At 34.6% G+C, this 24,010-nt stretch overlaps 1 protein-coding gene across 1 annotated transcript in view; it reads left to right on the top strand.

The window, feature by feature from the left end:
* Nucleotides 1-24,010, top strand: part of CACNA2D3 (calcium voltage-gated channel auxiliary subunit alpha2delta 3) — a gene marked incomplete at its 5' end in the record, with an annotated part of 465,227 nt that overhangs the window by 229,822 nt on the left and 211,395 nt on the right. The window contains 2 exons of the mRNA XM_082487543.1: nucleotides 1,963-2,052; nucleotides 8,694-8,807. Of these exons, the coding sequence (XP_082343669.1) occupies nucleotides 1,963-2,052; nucleotides 8,694-8,807 (204 nt within the window). The remainder of the gene's footprint in view (nucleotides 1-1,962; nucleotides 2,053-8,693; nucleotides 8,808-24,010) is intronic.

The following is a 24,010-nucleotide window of genomic DNA, read 5'->3' as shown; positions in this document are numbered from 1 at the left end:
TAAATTTCAGAGATATTTTGAAATATGAGAAGTTGGATATAGAATAATAAGAGGTTGATACAATTATTGAATATTTGGGTATTTTGTATTCATTCTTATTTTTATTATTACTTGCAAAAACCATGAAAGGCACAGTTCAAGGGACAGTAGTATTTAAATTCTTCTACAAAGTTAATTAGTTTGATTTAGTTTTCTTGCCTATAATAAGGCTTTAAAACAAATGGCTTGATAAATAAAAAGTTTCCTCCTCCTTATCTATTGAGGTAACTTCTTAATCCAGTTGTGGAGACTGAAGTAACGCTTCACAAAAGCATTGCCTCTACTGTTATTTCGCATGACGTGTCTTCATTATCTTCTTACAAATTATTATATTTTCATATTATATTATTATATATTCTATATATCATACTATATATAACTATTATATTATTAATATATTATATATTTATATATTGTATTTCATATTTATGTTATATATTTTATATTATTATATTTAATGTAAATATTGTATTAAAAACAGTAATTACTAGTACTATGGAGATACTGACTAGTATTTGCTTAAGTTAGTTATGTTTAAGTTGAGGGGAAAAAAGAACCATTTTGTATTTTAGCCGTATGGGTGTTTATGTTATCCCTGCTTATATAGACAAATAAGAATGTGCCTTTCATCTGGTCAAAGTATTGAGCTGCAATGAACCACGTTTACTAGGCCACTATGAAGTAATTGTTTTGAATTTTTTGTGGCTTCGGAATTGCCTAGAGGCTAGGATGTAAATTGTCCTGTTTCAACTTACTGAAATTTAATAATGGAATAGGAAGTTCTCTGCCTTCCAATATACTGCTGTAACATCTTTTTATTTTAAGAAATAATAAAAGAAAACGTTTCCATCACGGAAAATCAGGGGAGTGAAGTACTTGTTTGTTGATGTTGTATACAGTGTCCCTTTATGATAGTATGATTCGTGATACTGTTTTTAATGATATATTGCTCTTTCTTATAAACCTGAGACAATTTGCTTCTCCTCTGAACATTTTATTTTCAGAAAGTGGTGCTAACATTGTTGTGAAAATGTGCTACTTAGTACTTCATAGCTTCCATTTTCTCTAAAAAATTGCAATTTAATGTATATATTATGTAGTAGTCCTATATTTTTGTTGAGTGCAAAATTCATTAAATTTGTCAAACTTCTGACGTATCTGGAGAAATAACATATGTTTAGAAAGAGGAAAATATAGGATGAGTTCTGCCCTGTCAAACTGTAGGAACTGCTTGTTATAAAATTTTACTGATGCTCGTGGCCAGCACATAGGGCAATGCATAATTGATGAGACATTTAAAATTGAAAAAATTGGGTTTGAGTGTGACGATGCAACATAGTACTGAAGATAGTCACATATAGCTACCAAGTGGATAGGCCTCTCTTCTTGTGTAGAATATTCTTTATCAATCTAAACATTCTATTGACATTGATAAAATTGCATTTAAAATGAATGTCCTAATGATTAAGGTGTACCATCTTTTAGGGAGGGATCATAACAGAAAATAGAATCTCAAAGCTAAATTTCACAATGAATTATTTTTATTAAGCGGCAGATCCTAAAAACCTGGAAGCTGAATAGTTAGAAATAAGATAAAAATTACTATATGAAGTGAAAAGAAGATATGGATATCCCTAAAGAGAAACCTAAATGAAAAACCTAAAGGAAAATGATTTGACTGAATAACTACCCCAAAACATATCTTGTGATACCTTCGCATTATTATTGTTCTCACACATCCTTAGTTTAGTGTGACTTCAAGAGTCAAAAGGATTAACCAGAAATTACTTTGGTTTCTGAAGTAGTGTATGCGGACATTTAAGCTTAAGAAGTAAGTCTAAAGAAGAATTCAGAAATTGTTAATTATTGATATCAACATGTAACAATATACTGACAAATAAAACCTCCTTGTTCATTTTTCAGCATTTCAGGGAACACCTTGACAAACTCTTTGCAAAAGGAATTGGAATGCTGGACATTGCTTTAAATGAAGCTTTCAACATGCTCAATGAAGTAAGTTAATGCTTTTTAGATTTACGCCGCTGACTCCTCTCTTGCTATTCAGCAATTACTGTCAATTTTAAGGTAATAAATCAGAACTCGAAAATGTGATGATAGTAAAATATCTATAGAACAAGAATTGTAGATAATCGTTATGTGGGGAAGATAGAAACAAATTTACATTTTTATGTGTATACATTCTATATTAACATAACATTCTGTGTCTATGTATACACCTGTGCACATGTGCATACATTAAATAAGGTCTATTGCAGTATCTGTTCTACGTGTGAAAAAACACTAGGGTAATGTGCAAGTTTCACAGTTTAGATTGTTCTTTTTTGTCTTTGGAAGGGCTAATATTTTAGGAATGACAGGAATTTGTAGATTCATAAATACACTGTTATAGAGTCATGAAACGATTGTTCATTGGTTTGACTTCTGGCATGACAATATCTCTTGTAGCTTACATAAAAGAAGTAATTTGAACACTTTTGTATTTACCTCTGTAATACTCTAAGATAGAAGGAGAAATGTAAAGCTTTGTCTAACCAGCTCAGAGTTATTAATGTTATTTTAACTATCTGTCAAAGACCTGTGGCCAACTTTCTGATGACATTCCTGTGAATAATGTCTATAAACAGGAATGCAGTCTCTAGAAGATGAACATCATGATCATGGAGATAATCTAGTGCAGGGCATCTAGTTTCCCTCCCAAACTCCACGTAAAATCAATGTAGCATTCTTAGTTGTCCAGGAAATTGTCCTTCAAAGGATATTTTAATTAAAATCAGACCCATTGTCTTTGCCTGAAATGCTTTTCCTCAGATGGTGCACATCAGTCCTAGTGGTTATCACGAAATGATTTCATGTTGTGTATTTCAGAGAGATTTTATGTCATTTCTGACAAAGGTAAAAGATACTGTCATGCTACGTATTCCACCAAAGAACAATTTTAGCAATATTTTGATTCAGCTGACTACATACCTTCTTGGGAATGAATACTGGAAAAAGCAAGGAAAGAAAGGAGGAAAGTGAACAGTAGTTCAACTGAACAAGTAGTAGAACAAGAATTAGTATAAGGGAGCAAACCAATAAAAATAAAATGCACCGTCAAATATTTCTCATGATATTAGAATGAAAAACTTAGGTAGTGCGGTAGGACTAAAGCCATATTTTTAGAACCTCTGTTAATATCAGTTGAGCAATAGGGTTTTTGTAAATGAGAGCGTTCTCTTCTTTTTTTAGTAACTTATTACAAGCAGATCTCTTCTCCAGGATATCTAAACTAACGAACATTTGTAAAATTGTAAACTGCTATATCACAAAGCTACAGCAAAGTTCATTGAGCAAGATATACGTAGCAAAAGCCATTGTGAAGGGCTAAAACCCAAATACATCAAAGGCCAGAGCACATACTGAGAGGGCAAACGTGAGGTATTTATGCTAGCCTCAGTATTGAGGAAAGCAGGAAGCTGATTTAAAAAACCCAACCACTCATTTGTTTCCGAGTGCCGAGAGCTCCAAGGTGAAATACTAGCATTCTGTGATCAATGACTCCTAAAGAAAACTTAAACTGTTATCCCAGAACATTTCTGTTCTAAGATTTGGAATATCAGCTGTAAATTGTTCTCCAAATGATGCTACATGTAATCCCCACCTAGCATTTTCTAAGGCAACAAAATGAAATTTTCTATTTCTATAGATTCTTTCAGAATGCTCCATCTTGCCCAAAGTTCGCTTTTTTTAATAGAAGGCAAATCCTTGTTCTTTGCCTCATGTTGGTAACCTTTGAACTGCATTAGTGAGTCAGCAAAAGTGACTAAACACCTTCCAACAGGACTGATTCCTGCAAAGTGGTTGGATGTTACAAGTAAGCATAATCAGCCTATTAAAACATTCCCTAGAGCTTTCTTCTGAAGCTGACTGAAAATAAGTTGGTGTTTCCAGAAAAGCTTTCTCTTTATTTAAAAAAAGAAAAGAAAACATTTAAAGATTATGCATGCGTTCTTTTTAATAATATAAATCAAGTGAGAGGTGAGTTGATCCTGATTTAGAACCCCTCTGTGTAGTGGAAGATATTTTCTTTTTTTTTTTTTTTTAGTGAAGAGGGAGCTGTCATCTAGAAAGACAGAGCAGCATCAAATTCCTGGCAGGTGAATTAAATCATGTGGACTTTTAATTATTTAGTAATCTTTAAAATAGATTATGCAAGATCTTCTGTTGCTTTGAGTTTTTCAAACAAGATTACTTAAAAGCTTTCAAAAGCTTTTCCAAAGCAACAAAAAAGGGAGATTGCAATGCAATTCAAATGCAAGAGAGTGATTTGATGCCCAAATTATTGGGTTGAAATGTACGGACTATGGTTTTTAGATGATTGGTTTCTTCTACTAAATTTCTGATGATGTTATGATGAGGATGTAGTTCCTTGTGTATTTAGGCATTCTAATTTGTCTACAGAGAGAAAATAATCTTTTCTGATACGGTTATCATGGTGGCAGTCCAGCTGGTGGTAGTTAATATTGCACAAAGTTAATGTTAGCGATGGATACTTTCAAGTAAATCCGCTATGTGTTTCTTTCTTAGAACAACTTGTCCTTGAGAGAGAATCGCACTTCAAATGCAGAAATGTAAATAAATATTTTGCGTGTGTATATATATCTATATCATAATATAAAAAGAAATTTACGATGTTTTGAGACAAGGTTTCAAAAATAAACAAATCAATGCCTTTTTCATACTGTTTGAACCTCTGTGACTTATTCAGTCACAAAAACAATAAGCATATTACTTTTTCCCCTTTTTTCTTTTTTTCTCTGGTCCCTTTCCTTTTCTGCCTCCTTCTTGTTTTCCCTTTTTTCAACTGAGCTTATAGTCATGAAAATAGTATAGTCATTTCTTTTTGGGGAAAAAAAATTGAAATCGGTTAGTCTGCTGGAAAAAGAAAATATCATCTGAAATAAGTAGCAAACTTGTCTTTTGAGGGATGCATCTTGCAAATGAGACCTCAAACCAAAATATTCTGCAAAGGGTTTGACTTGACACGTGTGCCTGTCATTATACTGTAGGATCATGGATTAACTAGTGGTTCTGATTCCTTTGTATTCACCTTGAAGCACAATATTGATCAGTTCTTTTCTGGGCATAAAAATCCTGAGATGAAAAGATGAAGACCTTCACCCACCCACGGCCCATGTGTTCACCCAAACAGCGTGGAACTAATTCCTTCATGTGGTACATGCTGAAAATGACAATGGGAAAAGCTGCGTGATGTAAAGAAAACTTTAGGTGTTTGTGGAGAGTTTATTAAGAATTCCATTATGGGCATTGAATATAGTCTTAGGAAACTGATTGACAACACTAAATAGCAACCAGTCTCAAGACAAGAAATGTTCTATACTGGTCTTCCAAATACATGTAACCTGGAATAAACATTACAGACAGTGATTGAGAAGACCCGAGATGAGGTTTTTTGCTTTGTTTTAAAATCTGTGAGGCAGCTGAAGTTATAATCATGAATGTGGTATAAAAATCTCATTAGATAAACTGATAGTTTTGAGAATAAAGGGAACTGACATCCCGTGTACTGAATTTTACCTATGATAAGAATCTTTTGATCTGTAAGGTAATGATAGATCATGTTTATGTGTATGTTCACATCTATTCAAGGGGGAGTAATGACTGTTTGTATTTATACTGTAAAAGGGTATATAGCAGCTTCAAGCATTCTTGCATGTATAATTCCGGAATTAACAGCATAAATATCTTTTCCATTATATACAGGTATATTGGCAAAGTCTCTGGGCGCTTCTATTAAGCAGCCTAGAACAGAGAAAAAGCTACTTAATCTCTCTTTAAAAGAGTACAGCTAACCATTTTCCACTTTGTCTACAGGATGTCACATTTACGTGCCAGAAATCTATTCTGGTGAATTATAGGTTGGCTAAAGATATCTTGTCTACATTAAAAAAACAAACAAACAAAGAAACCCCCAAAATCCACAACAAACCCCCAAAAAGGCTGGGAGGGAGGGAAGGAAATGAGGCGGGGGGGAAGCAACTTTGTTTTACACAAATAGTCTATTAAGATTCTGGTTGGATTTTAGAATGGTTTAGGGGGTACACTAATTAAAGTCAATTAATTTAGTGTTGCAATTACCTTTCAGTATTTGCCTAGGTTGTTAAGACTTGAAGATAGTTGATACTGATGTCTTTGAAAAGCACGTCTAAAATTCCACTTCCAAATTCTTTCCAATCATCAATTTATGCAGTGTTCATTATCGAGTGTGAGAATACAGAAGTGCTTGGTACAGTAGTTAGGCACCTACTATGTCATGTGACAACTGCAATTATCTCTTTTGGTGACAAATGCGGTCTTTGCAGTGATTACCTTAAAAAAAAAAAAAAATCATAGCCAATTAAATAAAATTCTGTGACATTTCAAAGACTGTTAATCACAACCAAATGCTGTAAATGTCAGGATGCATTGAGATTTTTGCTGCTAACTGATGAATCACTGAGTTAATTGTAGTTCATCATAAGGCCCTTGTCATTGTTATTATTATGGAAAACACTTTCATCACTCTTGCTATTCAATAAAATTAAAGTTCTAGACAAATATGAGAAGATATTACTCATCAAAGCATTTGAATTTAATCTCATTCTTCAAAATATTCAAACAGATAACTACATAGAATAATGCAGATGCATACAGAATGATGTTTTAAAATAAATATATGAAGGCATTCCACCTGTGTTAATTTCCCTTTTAATTTAATTTCCCTTGTCTCATTCAAAATATGTTGTCCATATGAGGGATATATCCCTTGACAAAGTAACTTCATGTTTATGAGAAAATATTGGATCTAAGATCATACTAATAAAGGAATCACACTTTAATAATTCTGGGGCTGGTTAAGACTGGAGAAACTTTCATGACTGAAGAATTTTAAGGATAGACTCCTTGCAGGTATTACAGATAAGAGTTTTCACACAGGCAGTGCCAGAATATAGCTAACTCTGTAAACTCACATTAGTTTCCCTTTAAGTAATGTGTTTCTATAACTGTTCGCTGAGATTCCTGTTTGATCAAAAGAAAAATGATAAGGAGGAGAGGTGCAGATGATGTAAATGACCGTTGAATGATATTTGTGGATGTGATTACTCAAATATAGAAATGTGAAGGCAGAAGAAAAGAGGACAGAGCACTGCTGAAGCCCACCATCCATTCCCTTTCCTACTGCAGGCACGTCTACAAAGATGCCATTTTCAGAAGTTAAGAACTTTTTCTAGAAAAAAAGGGTTTTGGAGTTTTGGGAAGAACAGCAAATATGTTAGGGCAAGTAGACTGCAGAAAGGTTAAAGACAGAGCAGTTGCTAGCCCAAATTAAACTAGAATAGTCCAAATAAATTTTATTGAATCCAGAAGCAGTCAGAGTCCCTGCAAAGTTATTCACCTTTGGATTTACATACTGCTTCTCAAAAGGGACCATCCTTTTTTGGGAGCTATTCAGCACACATAGTCTGGTGAGGTGGGACAAGGCAGTTACTGCTTGGCTTCCTCAGTACTGAGAGAAAGGTGGTAGAATGAGCCCTTGTCTGACCTCAAAGTTGGTAATGAACCTGAAAATTACATAGGAAGAGAACAAAAGGAGTTTGTTCATTCATTAGCATGTATTCAAATGTCAGCCCAATATATAGAGTTGTGTGTGTTTCTTCAGTTTATTGATCTTTTCACAGATTTATTTTTTTTTAAGTGTTCATACAGAGGAATTAAAAATCAAGTAATTTCCCAGCTTTGCATTTTTTTGCTAAAGCCAGATGTTTCACCTAAGTTCCGTCGATATTTAAAATAATACACATACAAATAAGAACTTATTCTTCAATAAGAGCAAGTAGAGACATATGGATTTGAAATTCAGGCACCAACTCCAGAGTCAAGAGATCAAAGCTTATGTCATGGCTCAGTCCAGTTTACTTGCTCTTTGACCAGGAGAAAATCCCATTTGTGCAACGATGAAACTTATTTTGCATACTCCAAAGGATATGTTGATTGCTGTCTAGGTGCCTGTGCTCAAGTGCTGCCATTCAGCAGCGCGAATTACTGATATGTATTCATGCGGAGTAATAGGAGAATCTGAGAATATGTGATAAATATATAAATATATCATAATAATACATAAATATTAACTTGGTTCTCACAGATAAACATTTTATGGAAAATAATATATGGAACGTAATCCGGAGTGAATATGAATGCCATATGAATAGTCACGTCTCGCTAAGTCTCGCTTTCTTCTTTTTGAGTAGCTTGTACTTTTAAAATTATATTTAAATCAAAGCAAACCCTATGTCGATGCACCAATACATATCCGCTATCTAAATCAAGGGAACACACTTTTAATTTGGGAAAGTGCTATATTTATGAATGTTTCTTATTTTTCAAGCTGATAAAATGGGGATATATAATGAATCCGGATTCTGTTACACAACTGGAGCTACAATTCAGTAAGAACATAACACCTATGAGAAAACCTGAGGCTTTTTCACCTGCTTCTAAGCATGCTAGACAAGATCCATGTTTATCCAGTGGGATCCTATCTGTCTTCATCTAAGAGGAATGTGCTGTAATTAAATGAATGTTTCCTTTCACAGTTCAATCACACAGGACAAGGAAGTATTTGCAGCCAAGCCATAATGTTGATTACTGATGGAGCTGTGGACACATACGATACAATATTTGCAAAATATAATTGGCCAGACAGAAAAGTAAGTATGTTATCACCTTTATTTGATGGAAAACCCAAAGCTTCATCTCCAATATAAAGTGTATGCCTCTTGAAAAGTCAGTAACAATCTCTCTAATGATCTGAAAATTATTTTGGATATAATGACAAAAATGATGTTTATGTGATATTGCTGGAGGATAGAGATGGCCTTTTACTGTAGTAATGAACTTAAGATAATAAGATATTAAGGAAATATTTCCCTCCGGGGTGCATTTTTGACCGTTATATAATGCTTCCCCTGTGAGACATCATTAAACATGAAAAAAATTTCTCTTCTTCCTCTCAAAATTCTCATTAATAATTCAATGCTTTTTGAAGCTAAGGAGGGGTGTGTAGTGTATACAGTGAACTGCTGTTTACTATGACTGGAGAAGGAGCAAATGTAGTACTCATTTTTTTACATGTCTTTATTTGGCAGAGTGAGAGCTAGAGTTGGCAATTGGTGAGATTTTATTAAAAATGTATTTGGTTCTATCTACTGTATAAAGAAATTTGCCCAGAGTGAAATTACCTGGCTATATAATGCGTGGATGTTATACTGTAGTGCAGAAATGCCTTGAATTTTCCTGATGAGAAATTTCTGGGAGGCCTCATGTTAGGATGGGAAATAATTTCCTTCTATGCTTTTTATCTTCTGCTAAAGTAAGTTTTGGGACTATTTTAGGCAGTTTTTGTAGTTTGAGATACCTGCCATGTTACATGCCTGTGGAAGCAACCACCTCACTCTTGAAAATGCAATTTGAGCAAGTAATTGATTAATATGTGCACTGCGTGGAGTTTCAGTATTCTGTGGAAAAAAAGTCGTAGTTTTGATTTGTAGCTTTCAGTCATGTTGCTCTCATTTATAAAATTACATTTGTTTTCTGTTCTCTTTTCTTGTTTACCTGAACTAAACCTCATCTATTAGCAATCAGTGAGCAAGAGAAAATGGGAAATTGGTGATATTTTTACTGATGTTCTGAAAATGTTATGTCAATTACTGTCATTTTGTGTAGTTAAAATGACATACAACTATTCTACTTTTTGTTGGTTAAAAGGTTTTTATTCAGAGAATGTAGGGTAATAATTAACTGCAATCTGAAGATCTATTTTTCTCTTCAGATACCTTTCTCTCTCTCCTTTTATGTAACTTCGTTCTCTAAAAGAAGAAAGTTCATACTTTTTGTGATTTTACCAGGACATGCCAGGAAGTCTGTCATCTTTAAAAGAATGCAAGGATGCATTAGTATTTGTATGTTCTGGGGAGAGCTGTAATAGTTTTTGTGTGAATTGATGCTAGCCTTTCTGTAGCGGAAGGGATGAGGAAGTTCAGTATTCAATTAATGCATTAAGATGTAGAACTAGATATTATGAAAGAAGTTCCCTTGGAGGTCAGCTTCTGTCCATTTTATTTGTTTCTACTCTGTGACATACAAGTACCACCTCCTTGAAATGTGATGATCAACTATTTAGAATTCAGAGGAGAATATGTGACCTTTGTCTCCCTACTTCTTTTCAGAGCCTTTCAGTGAGATTATTTGTTGTTGCTATTTACATGAAAATATCTCCTGCCTTTTCTTATTCTCTGTTTACTGTTGAAGATAGGTGATTCTTCAGGGGTAAAGCTTTTATTTATTTATTTATTTACTTATTTTTTCTGTTGATTAATAAAACATTTAGGAAGTTAAGGCTTTATAAAATACATTTATCTGTTGAAATTACTGAATTATTCTGGAAACAGTAATGTATATAGACTGTAGCTTGTTTTTCAGATATTTAAATATTCAAAATGAAATCTGTTTTTGTCAGACAGGTTGTCATATGTTACGTTTTTCTTCCTAAGTATGAGTGTAATGCCTTAATATTGTATGGCTTAAGTCTTCTATCAGCTGACTGTGCTTATATAAAAGCATGGCAGTAGTCTAGTCTCAATACATCTCTTAACTCCTTCTTTTTATTCACACTTATTTACAAATGTTTTCTGAGAGAAACAAGACAACTGTAACCTGATTGTGAAATCATTATTTTAATATCTCCTTCTTCAGATCACAAATGTTTATAAACAACAGACAATTTTTTTTTTTCCTTTTTTTGAGTAATTCCCAGGTGTTTGCATTCACTTATGGTCTGAGAAGTGTTAATTTCAGCTAAAGGCTTCAACATCTCCTCTTAATACTTTAATCAATTAAATCTTGTAACGGTCCAAGATTTCCATGATCAGTTGATTTATGAAGAATTTTGATTAAGCGATATATAAATTTAAACAAATTAAATAGAGGATATGAGGAATATGACTGAATCTAAATTACCTTTGGAATTTCAATCAATATTTCTGGCACCTTTCCTCTCCCACTAATTCTATCTCCTTTCCAGTTTTGGTGTGATTGAGTGACTTTGTAGGCTGGAGCCTCCTGGAAAGGAGGCTCAAAAGTTTGGTTGTTTGGTTGGTTGGTTTGTTTTTTTTAAAGAAAAGTCTTTCCTCTCTTTTTCAATGGGATATTATCTGATCTAAGTTGTTACATCCTCAAATGTTGCCTGAGAACATTTTGCTTTACCTAGCAAACATCGATGTCTAAGGAGACTTACAGAATCTCTCAGAAGGATGTGCCTCTGACTTCTTGTATTTTCTTATACTATGAAGTTAGTTCCTCTCAAGAATGGGAAGACACCATGGGGAAGCTCTCTATCATATGAAATCAGTAAGGAAAGAGTTCTCTAAAACAGCAAACTATTTGCACAAAACCATGTGCTATACATTTTTCATGTGCAAATCAACAGCTATCTCCGAGATAACAATACTTAACACAGCTGTAGCAAGAAGCAGCAGGACAGGTTTCCCTTTGGGTATACTTCTGCAAAGGCCTAGCATGAAGAACCCTACCTTGTTTAGCAACGACGTGGCATTTAGGGAGTAGCTTTTACTTAATATGTAATATTCTACCCAACTTTATAAAATATTGAGTTCATTATACAGTCCTCTAAATTGTATATTAGAAAATAAGTAGAAAAAAAATCAAATCAGTTTGTGCTCTTTTCAGCTTGAAAGATTTCCGTATGAAAAATGTAAAAGATTTCCATATGTTCGCTTTAATGCATTAGAGCTTTCAATGTTTTTTGTTGGTTTTATTGTTCTAGAAAGGAAGAATTCTTGAAAATGCAATATTCTAAATGTTCATAATGTCAGCGTGCCTAAAAATTGTGCATGTGCTGCGCTACAAGATCCCCTGCTTTTGCACTACATCTTTATTCTCTCCAAAGCCATTTTATGTATCGGTAAATCACACTTTTGAACTTCTTGATAGTTTTTTTTTTTTCTCACGTTTTTTATTCTTTATTTATCTACACATTGCCTTGCCATCTTTCTTATCATTTATGTTTTTCCTGCTGTTTTGATAGTCGTGGACAGCGATGGACAAAATATTAGCTCTAACTAAGATAAGTTCTTAAGTTTCTGCGTACCTCAATTACTGTGTCAGCAAAGTACCTATTTCAGTTATGTTTTATCTAATATTAGATAATATTAAATATGTCATCATTAGTTGCAGCAGAAACATCACGTTCTCTTATAGAAAGCAACTAATTTTTCATATAATGTTGAAGGCTTTGCCAGTCTGTCAGTGACAATCTGTAAAATTGGAGAGTGAAAACATACTGTCACCATGTATATAACAATTCATATTTTCTTCTTTTTTTCCAAGCCACCCATATATTTTTTTAAAAAAATGCTGTGTAAACAGGGATAAGAGCATGCTATTACATATAATTGTGGATGCATTCTGCCTGAAAACTGATTTAAAAGCTGCTTCTTTCTGATAATGTGTTGAATAAAAACTGTGTTGCAGTAATTTGAAACAGAATAACATGGCTACAGTTAAATCCTGAAAGTAGCTTTAATTAATTGAGGTTTTTTTGGGGGGGGATATCAACCTGATTTTGTGTATGAGCTAGAGAATTATGACCATCAAAAGACTATTTAAAATCATCTTCTGGACATTCTCCTTGAAAGAAAGAATGCTTTCATTTTGCTGTTTATTTTATGAGTCCCTATCTCCCTCATAAAAAAAAAACAAACCTTTTCCCATGTTTTCTTAATGTCTTCTGCTACTTAAAATGTGAATCTAGTAGATGCTATTTTTATAACACACTATGTTTTATTTGTGTGACTAAGGATCTGTTCTGATTTTGGCTGGGATAGAGTTAATTTTTTCCCTAGTTCCTGGTATAGTGCTGTGTTTTGGACAGGATCGAAGTTGTTAATATCTATTTCCTTTTTTTTTTTTTTTTTTAGTCCATACATGCGATCTTGCACCTTAAGGAGCTCTATTCTTGTGCATTATTAATGAGTTTATGCTTTATACATATTTTTTCCTCAGTCATGAAACTTGGATTCAGTATTTTCAAGTTTCTGTAGTTCATTCATGACCACCCTGCCACATGAAGTACCAAAAAGAGAACAATAAATCTGAAAGCGTAAATCCATCTACACTGGGTATGTCATATAAAAGCCTGGGTTTTCAACATATAGCAGAAATAAGTGTTTAAAAAGAATAGCACCAAGAAAGTGTTTGTTTACAAGTGCAACTGTGATATAGTTGCAACGCTTTTTTTTTTTTTTTTAAGGTCCTATTTCAGGACAAATCCTTAAAGTCTCAAAATAGCTTTTTGATGTCAGCTGGAACCGAGAGAGTCATGCTTTTACCGTATATTATTGCTTCTACTATAACATCCAAATGCACTATTAGAAACCAAGCAAAATACTGCACTTACATATTATTCTAATCTAAAAGCATGAAAAGATGTTGTGGGATGAGGGAGACAGGCAAAGGGACACGAGTACAGGAAAAGATAGCCATTCAGGTTGCTCCCAGAAAATAAGTAGTACCACTAATTGTCTCTTCTTAAATATCACAATCCTACTTCCCTCTATTGGAAAATTCCAGGAAGATTAATCTTGTAAATATTACTGAAATGCAATTGCACATCTGAAAACAAAATTACAATGAGATTAGAGATACCAGAGCTTCAAGCCCTGTCATGCTCTCTGTTGAAAACCATTTTAGTCACTAATTAATAAACTCGGAACAGAAAGTAACTACTTAAATAATTTTTAACGTATTTTGACTTTTCTGATACAGCAAGATTGTTCTCAGTATGTTGTGTCATTGCAAAGAAAAATAATATAGTAAATCCTTTTTTATAAATGCATGAGGAAACACTTTAAAACCCTAGTGACTCATCAACAGCTCCATGAAATCTCATGATCCTTTTTCTCCACTGGCTGAAATGATCAAGTGCCTGCATATTTTGCAGCATGGTTCTTTTTCTCTCCTCCTTTTCCCCATTGTTTTTATGTGACTATCAAGTTCTATACTTCTATAAAGTCCATCTCCTCATTGTTTTGGAGAAGCCCAAAAGCATTTCTTCCATGACCATGCTTCAGGGCAGAATCTAAAATCCCATTGAGATCAAGGGGAAATAGGCACATAATTGAAGTATATAAGCAAAGATTTTTGTGAAATTCCAGTTTGGATACAGTCTAGTAGTATTCCTTTTCCATATGGGTTGATGGAGCACTCACAAGTTGTCAAGGAGGATGTCTTTGTGAGCTGTTGTGACTTGCAACATCCAGAAATGGATGTTCTGCTCCTTTAGCCTGAGAGCTCTTCACTTGGTTATACTGTGCCACGTGCAATATCTGGAAAAGAAAGCAAAAGCATCATTGAATCAATTGAACTATATCCTTCCCTTTGGGTGTGTCCTTTGATCCTGAAAAGCATTTGCTTTCATAATTATCTGAAATAGCTATATGCTATGGTATATATATGCAAAAACAGAAGTAATCCCCCACTACTTAGCAAAGTGAAAAGGAAACCAAAATCCCACCTAAAGTTTCCTCATATTCTGGAATTAAATTCGGCTAAACAGGTCAGAAGTCTCTCCTGAATTTGTCTCTGTTGGTAAGAAGGAAGGATGAATGTACTCTAGAATTCATGCTTTCCTCCTTTTTTTTCCTCCTTCTTTGCCTTTCACTTACTAGGCCAGTAACAGGGAATAAAACTTCATCATCTGTCTGTCTCCTATTATTCTGAGGGCTCTCAGGAGAGTTCATTTTGTATGGGAGAGAAGTATTTGCTTTCTGCTTATGAACCATTACAACAAGGCAGAGATTTAAGATGGTTTCTGTCAGTGCTGAGACTTCAAGTAGGGTGAATATAAAGAATAACTGCAATAACATCTTTATTCCTACTGCTAAATGATTATGATGCAGAAAGACCGAACCAGCAATGCTGCCTTTGTGTAAACACTACTGTTAAAATTACAAGTTAAACAGTTCCATGCCTATTAAGTATTTATACCTGCTTTTGCATCTGCTTTATATGAAAAATTTCAGTCTGGAAGGTCTCTGGGTCTACATAAAATACTTAAAATTATAATTAAATCCAGAGATTAGCACCTTCAAATTTTCTGGATTTAGATCTGATTTCATAATGATATCCTATATTTGCAGACAATAATAATCAGTTCATAACTCTTTAGCTTTGTGGGACTTCAGTGCAGACTTTTACAGGATCAATACCTATAGACCATTTAGTAATATACGGCATTATGCCTTCTTAAATACTGAAGAAAATACCTGGTTGTTACTACTGCTCACTAAAGATCTTTATTTCAATCCTCTTATTTATCTTAAAGGCATGTAAAATATTTAATTTAATAATTCTGCATTTTATTTATCTTTATTAAAAAATCTATTTAGTGGATTTAAAGATGAACATCAATCTATTGGCTTCAACTGCTGTTTATGAAATGAAAGTCTGAGCTTTGAGTACATGTAAAATTCCCCAGCCATTTAGATGCTGCCGTAGGAGAGGAAAGAATGCTTTCCTTACTCTCCTTTAATAAAGGAAGATGAAAACATGACGTGCTTTTGTTTCCTTTGTCTGAAAACTATCCTAAAGACAAACATGAAATCAAGTGGATGCTGTGAAAAACAGGGTGCAAGGAAATGTGTAGCTGCATTGTGGCATCGCATTGGTGACAAATCATCTTTTTCTTAATGTCTGCTATGCACAAGGTTACAAACCATTCAGCAGGTTTTTAACCAAGTCTCTGCAGGTTCGGAACCTGCTGATGTTGGCAACATGGAGCATTAGTACAGCAAATTGAATGTCTCGCGTACAATGTTGTCTGGCTGTTATGAAATTGATTTTTTTTTTTTTTTTTCTAAAAAGGCTGAAGTACTTTAAAGATGGATGTTATTACTGCTACACAAACTGTGTGCTTTATTACTGCTTATCTCAAGAACAAGAGAAGGTCCAGACACATTATAGGCCTTTCAAGCTATGACATAAGTTATGTTAATTACCCATCTTTTTAGGCACCCTAGCAGTATGATGAAAGGTGGGGTACAAGCTCAAAAAAAAGTTCGTGATTTGGAGATAAAGAGAAACAACTGCTCACAGAAATGCTGTAGTCCTAATTTCCTGCCCCATCTGCAATTTTTAGGAAAAAAAAAATTATAAAAAATATTATTTTCTTCTGCATTATTTTTCCCTTTTAAAGAGGAAAAAAAGGCAGGTAGGTTTCTATTTCAGTTAATGCTTTGTTTTTTTTTTTTTTTTGGTCACAACTACCAGAATATTGTCTATGACTTGGTCACTAGTATTTCTACCTGTATTCTTTAACATGACGATCAAAGTAGTTAAGAATTCTTTTCTAGGCCACTCTCAATTTAATTTGCCATGAAGAAACTTTTTCTGCAGTGCTTCAAACCAAAAATTGGGGAGATGTTTTTTGTGAAGATAAGGGTAATTGAATCTTTTCCTCAGGGTATATGTGGATTGCCAGAGGAAGGATTACTGCCTCTCATATAGAGTTCTATTGGCTGGAATCGTATAGTGGCTAATGCTTTCTGAATGTTCTAAGAATTTTAGTTGGGATGATCATTTATACACTGCATAAATGTATATCCAAAGTGCTGTTACCCTGTTAATGTTTGTCATGTAGTCAGAAATTGGTACAAAAGTAAATTAAGTATGAGCCATACCAAGTACCTTATAAACAATGGGCAGTCAAAATGGATAATAATCCACGATCTGAAATAGATTGTCCAAAGCGTTTTTCAGGAACTCAGGAGTATCAATAACACAAAAATCATTACTTTTGCTTGTAAAAAAGAAGTTATTTTTTATGTAGTGTATGTAGACACAAGGAGTTCCAAAATTTAAGGTAAAATATATGTACATAAAACGTGCCTGGATGACTACAAGTAATGGCTATTTGCATCTGGCGTAAACTCCGTATCACTGAAATATGTGGCTGAAAGCCATTATTAACAAGAGAGACCAAAGTACTGTAAGTAAATAGCATAATAAGAACCTGGTATCTTATGCATTCTCCTTACTAATCCACAAAATGACTACAATGAAATCGGACCTGATATTTGGAGTGCTGTAAGGTCTTAATTTTTAAAAAATATATTTTTGTGGAGTTATTATGCCAGAAGGAAGACAGTTAAAGTAGGCAATAGTAATTGCACAAATACGCCCATTTCGTTCTGTGGACTATGTCTATTCTTGAGGTAGTGTTTTTTGTGAAGAATTATGTCATCCACTTAAGGAAATAGTGAGATCATTTATTTCTTGAAGTTCTTCAACAGCATGATAAAAACTCTGTTTTAGTTTCTGTGGTTTAAACTGAACAATACTGCAATTATACCGAAAGCCAGGATACAGTTCATAGCCTGCTTGTTTTTAATTACTTCTCTTTATAATGTATGCATCTTCTTACTTAAACACGACAGGCAGAAAAGAGATGTTGAAGGCTGTCAGAGCTGTTCTATTTTAGATGAATATCTACAGTCTCTGTAAAATATCAAGAATGTATATTGTTAATTATGAGTAATCTACCAATAAAAAGGTGACCAGAGCTGCATATATGAAACCCATTAGTTGCATTTGACAATAAAGAGATAACACAGTATTCCAATAAATCAATTTGGATTAATAATAATAAAAAAAGTACAAATAGTAAAAAAACCTGAAGATGATGTTGAGCTGGATGTCTTCCTAAATTATCTGTTTGGCTTCTGGAAGCAGTTGAAATTATCTGAATGTATGCTAAAGGTTACAGTACCGAGGAGAGCCTTGGTGAAAGAGACAAAACTAGGGTTGTGCTCAGTGATCTCTACTTCCTTCACCTATAGCCTGAAGTAAGAAGGATATAATAGATCTCCAAGCCTGCTTGCTTTATAGGTGCTTTCTGTTCTGTAGAACACAAGATACCAAGTGAAAACTTTTCACTGGTTCTGCAGACAGAGAAGAGTGAAAGCTTCATATGTATTTTGGAGTAAGTTTTAAAAAGCTGTCCTTACGACGTCTTAAGCCTCTGTTATAGCTTTAGAATATACTGCAATAAAATTTCAATTTTCTTTTTTTTTTTTTTTTTTTAAATGCAAGGTTAAGCTTGAATCAGACACAATATTATGTAGTGGACAAGCATTAATAGAATTCAAGATATTTTTATCATTAACAAGGATGTTCACAGTTACGTGTGGTAATACAAGTAGAGGAGACAACGCAGTGGTTAGGCTTAAATAGGAAAATTGGTTATTGCCAGTAGGTCAGATTTGCTGCTAGTCCGATGAGGTATGGCAATTCCAGTAGCCTGTAAGTAATTGGTAAGTGCCCTGTAAAACTATAGACCAGCACAAAGAAATAACTGTCTTCAGACATTTTCATCAGTACTGAACTATATTTCTACCCAATTTGTATGATCCATTCTTAGTTCATTCTTGTATCACTTTTCCTTTAATGACATCTTCATATACTTTTATTTTATATAACTCTCAATGAATTAAAATAAGCCATAGTGTGTTGTTTCATTACATACTGAGACTTTAAGTTAACTTCTGTTGGATATTTACATTAAGTTGAGAAGGTTGGTAAATTGCATGTTTAAATATCAAATCTCAAGAGATGTTTGGAAAGGGAATGTTACAAAGGGAGGAAGTTAAATGTTTGGTATAGTATTCTCTTGCTGGCATCCCATTACATATAGTAAATGGTATTTTTTGCTCATTTTGCTCTGAGAGGCCAAATTCTGCTGGTTTGGAAGTATAACAGACATTGTTTATATATGAAATTATTATTCATATATACCATTTTCCCAGAGTACCTCTGTTATCCTTCGTGGCGTCTGGCTATAGAACAATCCAGCAATACATGCACATATATCAAGACAGTACGGAAGATTCATTACATGCAGGGGATCATGTATGTGTAGTTTAGTATTCATTTCAGGAAAGAGCTTACATATGTGAATTATTACATCTCTGCTAACCAAAGCAATGGATTCAGGCATACATTAAAGTGCTTTACTGAATTAAGGACTAAACAAGTTATCCAAACAATCCCGGCTTTAGAACTCTGTTGTGGGTCTGCTGGTTCTTTATTAGTGGTTGAATCCTTAAGCGTGCTCGTTGTTCTGCATTTTCTAGAATACCCGTTTAGAGTGCCCTGTTTGTTTATCTCACTATTTTTATGCCTACTTTTTCTAAACTGGTATAACAGCATTAACTGCATTCTGAGACTTCTGAAAAACATGGCAGTCTCTGTAGACTTAACTTTTGTGTTCCGTTCCCATATGCAGACATCTGCTGCAAAACTGATAAAAACCTGTTCTACTCTACAAGATTCTAAATGCCATCATCTCATAATCCTCTCTACTACCCTTACCGTAATTGCCGCTGTGCAAAACTGACAGAAAGAGATTCGCACTTCTGAATAAATATGTTCTGTTTCTGGGGGATAACACTTGTGCACTGACTTCTGTTAAGATTTAAGCTCAGTCGCAGAGGTTACCCCTTACGAGTTCCTGAAACCTTTTTGCTGGATTTTAACGCTGAAGTTGAGTTTAGCGCATTGGTAGATGCCCTAGAAAGCAGAAGTTCTTCTGCCCTCTTATGTCATTAGACATTCATATCTTGGAAAAACACGTCGTATTTTTAATCATCCAGGACTCGTTATTGAACAAGGCTTTAAAATCCATTGCAGTAGTAAAGTGTATGTCTCAATCGCTGCTGTTTGGCATGTCATTATGAAAATAGAAGCAGCTATAAATACTTATAATACAAATTTCAAAACGTAATATAGTGAGGTTCATAAAATAGAACACCTACAGGGCCTATGACACTTGGAACAGGCATTTTTTTCAGCAAGAGGTATCAGAGGCATACCTTTGTTTAATCCAATCATTTTGTGTATTTTTATGTATGTGTAGAGAGAGAGAGAGAATGAGAGAGAAGTCTACTGGATACAAAATAGGAATTTGTTTTTTAATTCTGACTTTTCTGGACAGTTGAAGACAGAAGCCACTTAGGGTTTGTTTTTGTGGAGAATTGTGTCTCTCTCAAATTGTACAGCCAACTTCCATATCTCTCATGATTTAATAGGATCTGGAAATACTTGGCATTGTTCTGTTTTTCAGCCTCTGAAGGAGAATTTTTCCTTTTTTAATAATGTCCAAGGTAGCATTAGTTATGGTCTGTCTCTGTGGTTTTTAGTTGGTTTGATAATACAAGATATTAGTAAAACCATGAAGAATGTTTCCAAAGTACGGAGTATAAAGACAAAAGTATTTTAATTAATCATTTATGTTTCAGTCACTTTGGATCAGTCTAAATCTCTAACTCTTACTAAACAAATACGCATTTTCAATAAATAAACTTAAATATATAGGTATAATAGATATATTCAATATGTCAGGAAAGCTGTGAGCAGATTTTCATCTCAAGAACGCCTGGTCCTGTTCTCACAGGCGGCTTCTTCCCCAAATAATAGACAGACTCATGCAAAAAAGGAATAGATGCAACATATTGTAAGTCATGGGAGACTATCTGAAAGTTAACTTCTGTTATTTTCTAGATTCGTATGCTTTGTAGACTTCCCGAGAATAAAAAATCACGCCCAAAATTACAAGGAAAAGGGATAAAGGAAAGAATAGTAGGAGGAAGGAAGGAAAATGAAGTAAATGAAATGGGAATCAAAAGGGGATTTCTCAGATTGTCTTACACAGATTCCTTTCCTTCCGGGAAAAAGTCTTCTGTGGTATTGCACGGAAGGCTGGCTATGGAGAGCAGTGAATTACTGATATGCAGAAGCCTGGAAGAAGAGTGTTGCCAAGCCGTGGGCTGGTGTTGCCAATGTATATGATTTCCAACAAAATGATTATAAAATTCGGGGCTGCAGCTGCCCTCCCCTTCTGATGTGCCTTATGCTCCCAGAGACATGAAGTACTCCTCATATAATACTGGGTTATAGGTTAGTTGCAGCATGTCACTTATTCAAGATTCCAGTCTGCCTCTTTTGAGGTACCTCCTTCCCTCAGATTTTGCCTTATCTATCTACCAGCCTGAAAATTACTGTTGCCCTGGAGTAGGTGTGCAGTTGTTTTCAATTCTTTTTACAAATGAAGGGAAAAATCCCTAGGCAGTTCATCTACTCTATTAACTTAATCTCCAAGAATGAAATTAACTGAGTATGCATTTATTAGTTTTGCCCTCACTGTGAAAAGAAATGGCTGCATTTTCCATAAAACGATAGTTTTGTCTAACTACTGAAACATCTGTGGTAGAGATGGGTGAAAACTTTAAACATTTGCTTTGGCTAAGTTTACATCCCATTTAGGGGGTGAGTTTTCATCAAATATTCAGGCTATCAAGTTTTACAGGCAGAAAGATTCATGGAAGATGAATTTCATCCTGTGTGCAGAAACGGCTATGGCTCGGCTATCTTTATATCGTCCCATTTCTTGTCACTTGCAATTGAAAAGAGAGTCCCTCACCAGTCACCAATTTGTGGGACTACCATCAGTGTAGCATTTTCGCAGTTGTACTGCTGGCAACTTTAATGGGGACCACAGAATATGGCTAGGGAATATGGATAGTTTGAGATTCCCATTGTTTTCTTTCATAGAATTTGAGTCTGATCCTATGGTTTATATTGTATTGTATTTATATTGTATTGAAAAGGCATAATCAGCCCACCGTTCAGAAATGAATACGGATTTTTACTGAGACCAAGTTATTTTCCCCTCATGCGCCCACTTCTCCTATCCCTATGCTGTAGTGTTGGTACTTCAGGCATTTTTTCATGCAGTGTTGGGGACATAGCCAGTCCCCATAGCCAGGCATCATGCTGTTGCGTGGCAGGTAGGGACTAATGAGGATCTAAAAATCTCTCTTCGTAGCTTTGGGGACTACTCATCGGAGGAGTTCAGACTTTTTTAGTACAGTGTTTCTGCTTCTGCTGGATTTATATTTGGGACATCCGGTATCCTAGCAGGGTTTACCTTGTTTTACCAGAAAATCTGTGCTCTCAGCCATGCTGTCCTTGGAAGTCTGGCATGAGGGCAGCACACGTTGCTTGAGACTTGATCAGTATAGTATATATATATAGATCAATATATATATACTGTCGTGTCTCTCTCTGCTAGAATAATGTCTTTAGAAAATAGCTGTATTTAAGTGACTAATAGGAGTTTCCTTCTCTCTGTTTCCTACCCAGGGAGGAATATTTGCCAAGACAAAGGGACCTGTTAGCTGCCTTCAGAAATAAGTTTTCATGTTCTTAGCTAGAGGCGGTTTATGGCACCTTCTTGTGTGTTATTCAGTACAATCCTGTCAAAATGGGAGTTATCTCCTGTTCTGGGACTATCTCCCTGACCTATCATGGATTTCATGATGAGTAGTACCCGCAATATCTATATAGCAAATGGAACTGTTTAGAATTTTTTAAAAAAAGGGTGACAAAACTTAGTCCATAAAAAGCATCATGGAAACTTAGCAGTATTACTTACTAATGATTTTAATAAACAATGATATCAGTATGATTCTAATAACTATGATAGTATTTTTTTTAATATTTTGATTCATTTAAGCAACCAAAACCAAATTTGTGCAAAATATTCAAATGTGTACACAAACAGCATGAGAAAATTGTGAGTGCAGAGATTTTAGCACCATATCTGATAATACTGAATTTTTGGCTAAAAATTATACTGGCTGACTAAGTACATTTTGACATATGGCACCCCATTTTGAAACAAACTGTTTTATTTAGGCTGACCTAAATTCTCCTTAAAAGGTCATGTATGGAAACTAGCGATGAGCCAGACATCTGAGGATGCCTTTGTGGTACGTCATGTTTGTGCAATTTCAGAGAAAAATACACTTGGCTCTACATTCGTGTGCAGCAAGAGTGACATCTAATAAGCCATTAGTTCAATATAATTGGTGAGTTTTTCCCTATGGTTATAACAGTGTTATGTACAATACTCAGTTGTATTCGAAGGTGAAACTCAAAACGAAGCCTTTGACTGTGCTCTACTTGTATTAGCAATAGGAAATGATAAACGTAATTTTCAAAATCTGAGTTTGGTTCGTAATAAAATCCTCACATACTTTCCCCATGTTGGTAGACACGACTAGACTGAGGTCAGTCCATTTTTGGTCACATAGCAGCAAGGATGTAGGGAATGTCTTCCCCTCGCTTCCCTACACAAAGGTTGCTCAGAATGGTGTCTCTTCTGCCAGGCAAGGAGATGACAGTCATTAATCATCGCCAGCCGGCCAGAACAAACTTCTCAGTTGAGAAATACGGAACCTTTAAGGAAATTAGCAAATTCCTTTCTTAAAAATGTGAATCCCATCAGTCTCCTCAATCCATCTAGGGAACTCTGGTAAATATTGTACCACTCTGTGCCAGAGCAACTTTTTGATATGCTCTTCTGTGCCAGATACTAATTTCCATAACTGCAAAGTATTACCTGTAAGAATAACTGCTTAGCAGGGGTGGACAGGATCTCTACATGATGTAAACCAGCAGGGACTCTCAGGAAAAGGAGAGGAATACAGCAGGCAAGTGCTCATATTGTATAAATAACCACAGCTAGTTTTGCTGACAAGGGGAGTAAAAAGGTAGAACTTGACCTCAGCCTCTAAAGGATGGATGGTAATTTTGCCATCTTTCATGCATTTTTAAAGTTTGTTTTTGTTATTATTTTGTTTTATTTCTGAGAGGATTTTCCTGATAGATGTTAATGGTGGAAGGTGGCAATATGGTCTTGCTTGAACTATATTTGTGTGGAGAGAAGAGGAGGGAAATGGCAGATGGGCTTCACATCCTGGTGAGGTTAAGATCTTTT

This window comes from Vanellus vanellus (genome assembly GCF_965231255.1).
Source record: "Vanellus vanellus genome assembly, chromosome: 9".
Taxonomy (NCBI): domain Eukaryota; kingdom Metazoa; phylum Chordata; class Aves; order Charadriiformes; family Charadriidae; genus Vanellus; species Vanellus vanellus.
The sequence above is the reverse complement of the archived record's forward strand: the minus strand, read 5'-3'. Positions and strand labels throughout refer to the sequence as shown.